Here is a 7,191-nt window from a genome sequence, read left to right on the forward strand (position 1 = left end):
AAATGGATAGTTCATCATTAAGTCCTCTCATGAACTGCCTCTTAGCAACAGTGAAGACATCAATAGGAGCATAGCATGCCAGTTTATTAAAAAGGTCTCCACATATATTCAGTCATAGTGCATGCTCCTTGAAGCAGTTTATGAATCGCATGCCTCTTCAAAGCTATAGCTCCAACAACAACATGAGGGGTACAAAAGGCTCCTTGTAATTGATCCCAAGTAATGGAAACTATATTAGGATAGATGACATAATAATTGTCGCACCATTCAGCAGCACAACCTTCAAGTTGATGTGTGGAAAACCGCACTCTTTCTTCTCACTGAGCTTGAATGGTGTCCAAGTTCTTGTTGTTAGTGCAACACCAATTATCAGTTGCGATAGGCTCAGACGTTCTTGAAAAGGTTGGAGGATTCATTCTCAGAAATGGAGTCAAGCGGACTTGTTGAAATGGGCGTTTGTTGTTGGCCATGAACTGCATCATCATCTAGAAAAATTGAGTCTCGACTACCATCATTTGTTGCATCTTGGGGTTATTGTTTTCTATGATTTTGTTGGTTGCACGTCGTGGAGGCATTTGTTTAGGCTTTAGGCTAGCACAGATGAGTATGATAGTAGTAGACTAATGGAAATTACTAACCATACATAGCATATAGAAAGCAACACTTAGCAATCATCACATATGAAATCCAATCACTTTAAACCACTTTTAGAAAATAAGGTATGAATCTATACAAAAAATCCTAATACTTTTGGGTTCAATAAAATAAGAAAAATTTCAAGCAACTATCATCGCCCTATTACATAGATCGATACGGTCTATAGCTATCACAAATTCGATCTTCCTAACAAAGAACTAACGGTTGACATAATCTAACTACTCATGAAATGCTTGTGGTAGGTGGCTACTCCTGAAATGCTTGGGGTAGGTGGTGGACTTCATGCACTTGGGCTTCTTCCTGCGAGTGTCATCATCATCCTCTACGACTTCTTCATCATTTGAAGTATCTTCCTCTTCCTCATCAACATTGGATGCCCCTCCATCATCATCATCACTATTTTCAGGTGGCGGGGGAGGTTGAAGTTGCGCTTTTAGTGCTGCAATTCGAGCATCCTGTGCTGCAATTTGAGCATCCTTTGCATCGCACTCTTGCACCAAGTTCACAAGGCGCTGCTCCAGGTTTGCCTTGAGGGTACGGAGTGTTTGTATCTTCTGGATTTTCACGCGTATGAGAGCCATCGTTTCATCATTCTCCGCCATCTCCTAGAAATAAAATCATGAAGAGTAATAGATAAAATGAAATAACTTCATAATTCCTATATGCTTTCTGAATACCTACTTCTTTTTCTAAGGTTGTGATCTCATAGTCAACACACTGCTCTTGTACCATCACCTAGTAAGGTTAAGTGTCTTCGTTTATAGTGTTAATCACTAGATTGGTTCACCAGCACACACATATTTCTATTATATTACCAAAATATAAATTACAACTTACCAAATTTCATGTTGAGATACACTCCATCTAATAAGCAAAATAAGAAATTCTAAAACACGATGACAACAAAGGATAGGAATAAACAAAGGCACGATTCATATGATTAATATCATGGGACATAATATAAATAATCCCACAAAGAATTCTATAAAACAAAAATATTGTGTGCATAGAAAAAAAATAGTCAATTTATGAGCACCAGTTACCTCGATCGTTGGAGTCCTTCACATAGTCCCCGCAACAACACTAATTGCACACGTTGCAATCTGCATGTTTCAAACACGGTACTATAAACAATAACTAGCAAAAACAAAACAAACATATGCATGAATGACAATTAATAATTACACACACCGAACAATTAGTTTTCTGGTTGTTCACTAACAAGTTATGCATGTGAAAAAGATTTAATGCATAAAATATTTTTAGTTTGGCAAACTATTGTGTGTTAAAGCCTTAATTCTAATCAAATTATGTAAATCTATTCGTCACTATGAGAAACCAGTTTGGTTTCTTGTTATCAGCACGGGTGATTGGTAAGAGCTGGGTCAAAATATTCGAATAGAGAGTTCAAAATTCATAAAACTTGAGTTATACTTGAAATTTAATTACGGGTTTAGATTCTACAATTTCTTATGAAATCTACACATATTTTATTTACAAAATTTAATTCATCTACTATGAATTTTTAAAGTTTAATGTATTAAGAGATTAGTCTTAACTTGAATTAAAATAGACTAAACGCATGGCGACCTCTGCTTTGTTGCTAGGATCCGACTAAGCATTGACCAAGCTAATTGTACGCTGACGTCGTGCTGACTGAATCTTAGATGACAGATCGAACGGACCAGATGGACGCAGGTCTTACCAATTCGGTGGACGAACTGCGATTTGGCGAGGTGGTCTCGACGGTGGCGCCGGTTCCGCTGATCCTCGAGACGATGAAGTGGACGACGGCGTGCAGCTGGTGGTTTCGGTGCGCTACAGAGAGAGGGAAATAGGGTTAGGACGAAGCGATACTTCGAGGGGGAATAGGATGAGAATCTCTGGGGCTCCAGAACATTGGCGACATCAACCTCCAGAAGCTCGTATGGCGGCGGCGAGATCGAAATCACGCAGAGATCATAGGCATGTCACCGATGAACAGTGCTATGACATGCGACAATGTTCTGATCGCAGGGCCGGTCCTAGGATTTGGAGGGCCCGGGGCGAGGCGAGAAATCAGGGCCCTTAAAATATTAATTACATAATAATAAATTATTTTCACCGCCTGATGCATAAATTATTTGATATCGGTATAAATTATCGATAAACATCTATGTGTAGCTTGACTAATTATTTTTCACCGCTCAATGCATAAATTCTAGATGACAAGACTATTTGATGCAATTTTTCTTATAAATCCAAGGATTGGGCGAAACTAATTTTTTTGTCTGAACTCTTCACTAAACTATTTCGGAATCATACACCTTAGTTTGGCGTTACTGAGAATGGAGCCGAAGTTATGCATATCGGCGCATGGAAAAGCGACACCGAAACACTCGGTTGTGCCAATATGCGCAATTTTGACTTCATTCTCGACATTTTTGAAAGACATACGGAAGCTGATAAGTTGTCGTTTTTTCTTATTCCGAACGGGGAAAATCAAATCATCAACTTTACCCCTCTTTGATCCGGGGCCTATGAACTTAACAATAATAATCTATATATGTACCTATAAAATTATAGCAATAATTTTTTTACTAGTATTTATACCAAATTAATTTTACATAACACGTATTATAAATTTCAGCTTTGCCAACTATCAGTGAATTGAGCGATTAACGAAAACGAAAAAGGCCCAAGATCTTCACTACAACCTTCGTGCATAACTCTTCGTCTAGGTTGTACACTTGTACGAGTACAGAGAATTCCTCCTTCGACCAGCTCTAATGGCGCCGCCGCTGCAGCATAAAACATGTGTAGCTGCCTAGCTTGGAGCCTGGGACTTGGGGCCCCCTTGGGTCTGGGGCCCAGGGCGGCCGCCCCTCCCGCCCCCCCCCTAGGGCCGGCCCTGTCTGATCGTTGGATTGAAAACGGATGGCCAGATGAACATGAACAGTAGCCACTACAGGGGCAACCTACAGTGCATCGCTACAGGGACAAATCTACAGTGCATCGCTACAGTACATCTGCTACAGGATCGTCTACAGTGCATCGCTACAGTACTTGATCTTGCCTATCCATTTTCGATCCAACGGGCTAGAACGCATGTTACGGCACTGTTCATCGGTGACATGCCTATGGCATGTTACCTGATCTCTGTCCAAATCCGTGTGGAAAAAAAAAGAGTATTGGAGTGTGAGATATTTATGAGTGATTTTTCGTGCAAAGGGGGCAAGAGACGGGGCCGAATCTGCCAAGAAATCGCGGACAAATCGAGCCCGAAGGAACCCATGTTCGTCCAGGATTCTGTTTGGAGGTCGGTGGCCTGAAAGAAACAAGGGATGGCGCGCGTGGGCTGGCTCGGCTGACTGGCGCCCCAACTTGGGCTGGTATGGGAATCTGGGCCTTGGAGCGCGCGGGCCTTGCTTGGCTGGTCGGCTGGCTCAGTCGGCCGAGTTGGTCATCCTTTTTCTTTTTCTTTTTTGATTTCTAATCACAGCCTTTTTTTTTTCTGCGAATCATTTCTGATCACAGCCTAGATGCTACATAGTGTGCACAAAACTAATCGACTGAGACATAACCAAACCTCAGTGGCCCTTCAACACAGTCGCTCCCTATATGTTTATAATTTTGTACGGGCACAACACGCTATTGATTTTGTTGGGTGCACAACATGCGAAGCCAAGCCCAATCCATCTATATTCTGTAGAAGAGATCACCCTTTTTTATTAGACGGAACCAGATTCGCAAAGGAAAAAAAATGATTAGACGGAACCATCGTCGCCGGGCCACAGACACTCACATGGGCGACCTTGCACTAACTCAATAGTTACACTCACGCACACTGCACGTTCCCTGATCGACCCACCTCTCCCATGGCGCCCACTGACTTCTCCGACCTACCGAGGGAAGCCCTAGACGAGATTGCGTGGCGCGTTGGCCCCCTCGACAACAACGCCTTCTCCGCCGTGTGCTGGCCATGGCGGTGCGCGCTCAGGACCTGCCGCAGCGCATGCGCGTGGAGCCTCGCTACGAGGACGCGCCGTGGTAGTCGGACTACTACTACCTAGTAGAAGGTGCAAAGAGACAACCGTGGACAAAAAAGATTTCCTCTGCCCTATTATCAGCCACCTCCCGGCAAATGGGTATCAACTGTTCCTTAATTTCCACCAACTTGCTGAACAAACATTTGGTTGCAAAATTATTACCATGCTAATCGATGGGGGTGGTGAATTAAAAAAAAAATCCTCGTTTCAAAAGGTTGGGTATCTCACATCATGTTTTTTTTTTCTTCCCACATTCAGCAACAAAGTGGTTCAGCTGAGCGTGGTCACATTGTTGACTTTGGTCTTGGTTTGCTTGCCAATTCCTCCGTGCCTCTCAACTTTTGGGTTCAGTGTGCTACATCAAAACGGTAAGGAACGGAAACAAAAGAAACATCACGAGCAACATGACCAGGCCAGCGATTAGATGCTACAGTGTACACAAAACTAATCGAGTGAGACATGACCAAATCTCAGTGGCCTTAGAAGCAGTCGCTCCTGTATATTTATCATTATGCAGGGGCACGACACGCTATCGATTTCGTTGGGGGCACGACAAGCCAAGGGTAAGCTCATGCTCATTCTATCTATACTCTGCACACGGACGGACACTCACAAATAACAAGGGCGACGCCGCGCTAGCTCGATCGTCACACACATCACACATTGCCTGCACGCTCGCTGATCAACCGATCTCTCCCATGGCGCCCACCGGCTTCTGCGACCTTCCGACCGAAGCATTGGACGAAATTGCACGGCGCGTTGGTCCCCTCGACAATGTCGCCTGCTCCGCCGTGTGCCGTCCATGGCGCCGCGCGCTCAAGACGACACGCCTCCGGCTGCTGAGGCGGCCGAACCTGCCGCACCACGTGTGCGTGGAGCCTCGCTACAAGGACTCTCCATGGGAGTCGGACTACTACTACAAAGGAGGTCCAAAGAGACAAACATGGACAAACAAGATTTTCCTCTGCCCCATTCGCCGCTATGATCCGGATAATTTCATCGGCGTCGCCCTGGACACCACTAGCAAGGTTCACCCCGTGCACCCGACGCGCATCATCGGCTGCAATTACGGCTGGGTGGTCACCGTCGACAAGGCGTACAACTTGTCGCTGCTGGAACCGCTCACCGGACGGCAGTTCCAGCTACCTCGCATAACCTCCTCCATCGGCCGCACTAGGAAGGTGGTCAAGAACGTCAACCTGATGGGGCAGAACATGTTCCACAAGGCAGCGTTAGCTCCTGGCCGCCGACTCGGCACCTACGCCGTCATGCTGATTCACAGCGGCGGCTACGGCCTGTCATTCCTCGGGCCAGGAGCCAAATGCTGGACGGCGTTGCGCGAGCCGGCATGGACACCCAAGAGTTACGTGGACGTCATATTCCACAAGGGCGCCTTCTACACGGCCAGCGTCGATTCCCAGCTGAACGCCTGGGAGCCCGACGGGAGCTGCACCGGCTTGAGGCCAAGGCTCGTCGCAAATCCACGGGCGGAGCCAGTGTTGTGGGCCGTGCTCGTCGAGTCGGCGACCCGTGACGATCTTTTGCTGGCTACCAGACCCAGCTGGTCATCCCCTTTTGATGTGTTGTTCCGATACGACGAGCGCCAGCGTGCGTGGATCCCGACAGTGAACCGGGGGGATATGATGATCTTGTTGAAGAACAACATCAGCCTATGCATCCCCTGGCGGGACGCGTCCGTCCACCCGCCAATGGCGCCACATAGGTGGCCGTTGGCTTCTGTATCTCATAGACCCGATTCCACGTCTTCCTACTTTGGTTTGTATCTGCGCCATGGTTGCTGGTTTCTGCCCTATGTTGCACCTGAATTTCATCACCGTTAGGTTCAGACAGGAAGGCAAACACAATTTGAGAACCTTGGCTCCGCTCTCTCCCCCGCTACAGTAGGAGAGGCGATTTTTTTCCCCTTCTCGTTCGCTCCAGCTCGCTGGCGGCGATTCGCCGGTTCCCTCCCCCTCCGTCGGCCGCTTCGGCTGCGGGAGGGCGGGGGAACCACGGATCTCGTCTGTACATAGCTAGGTGTGAGTGGGTGGCCTGTCGGCGGCGCTGGGGAGAGGATGGCGCGGTCGATCTGGTGGTTTGTGGTGGCGGAGATCTTCTCCGGTGGTGCTGTTCTGCGGATCCCCACCACGTCTCTGCCTCCTTTCCGGTGCTCGCATCTTGGTGGAGGTGCCGTGCGCCTAGCTCCCGTGCCGGAGATCGTCTGCGGCGGCTCTGGAGTTTGAAGGTATGGAAGCTACAGGTGATGCGATCCAGATTGAAGACGATGGTGGCGATGCAAGGTGGAGGCCCTTCAGGTTCGAGGTTCGTTGACTTCCCGCACGCCATGGGACTCCGTCCGATTCAAGGTTGCAGAGGAGGAGCGGCGGCGGCACGCCAGCGGCACGGCTTCTTCGTCGGCGTCGTCTTCGTTATCCTTCAGGACTTGTTTGTAATTTTGCTTTATCTGGTGGACTATTCTGTAAGGGTTCTGGATTAATATCACTTG

General features: G+C 47.2%; 1 protein-coding gene and 1 long non-coding RNA gene across 2 annotated transcripts; one reads left to right on the plus strand and one right to left on the minus strand.

Moving 5' to 3' along the window:
- Window positions 1-741: 741 nt before the first annotated feature.
- Window positions 742-2,574, minus strand: LOC139837727 (uncharacterized). The gene is made up of 3 exons (XR_011754380.1): window positions 2,363-2,574; window positions 1,701-1,760; window positions 742-1,262 (listed from the first exon to the last, which is right to left on the minus strand). It is a non-coding gene; the product is annotated as an uncharacterized lncRNA (long non-coding RNA).
- Window positions 2,575-5,358: 2,784 nt separating this feature from the next.
- On the plus strand, window positions 5,359-6,526 carry LOC127340386 (uncharacterized). Its single transcript, XM_071827670.1, has 2 exons — window positions 5,359-5,557; window positions 5,621-6,526. The coding sequence occupies exons 1-2, from the start codon at window positions 5,384-5,386 to the stop codon at window positions 6,524-6,526; spliced, it is 1,080 nt and encodes a 359-aa protein (XP_071683771.1). The 5' UTR covers window positions 5,359-5,383.
- Window positions 6,527-7,191: the final 665 nt, after the last annotated feature.

Source organism: Lolium perenne, chromosome 3 (assembly GCF_019359855.2).
Source record: "Lolium perenne isolate Kyuss_39 chromosome 3, Kyuss_2.0, whole genome shotgun sequence".
Lineage (NCBI taxonomy): Eukaryota > Viridiplantae > Streptophyta > Magnoliopsida > Poales > Poaceae > Lolium > Lolium perenne.

Excerpts from the sequence above, each read along its gene's own strand:
- LOC127340386 (XM_071827670.1), top strand. The coding sequence starts at position 5,384 with ATGGCGCCCACCGGCTTCTGCGACCTTCCGACCGAAGCATTGGACGAA. Across the intron at positions 5,558-5,620 it reads ACCTGCCGCACCACGTGTGC|AGACAAACATGGACAAACAA; the intron begins GTGGAGCCTCGC and ends GGAGGTCCAAAG.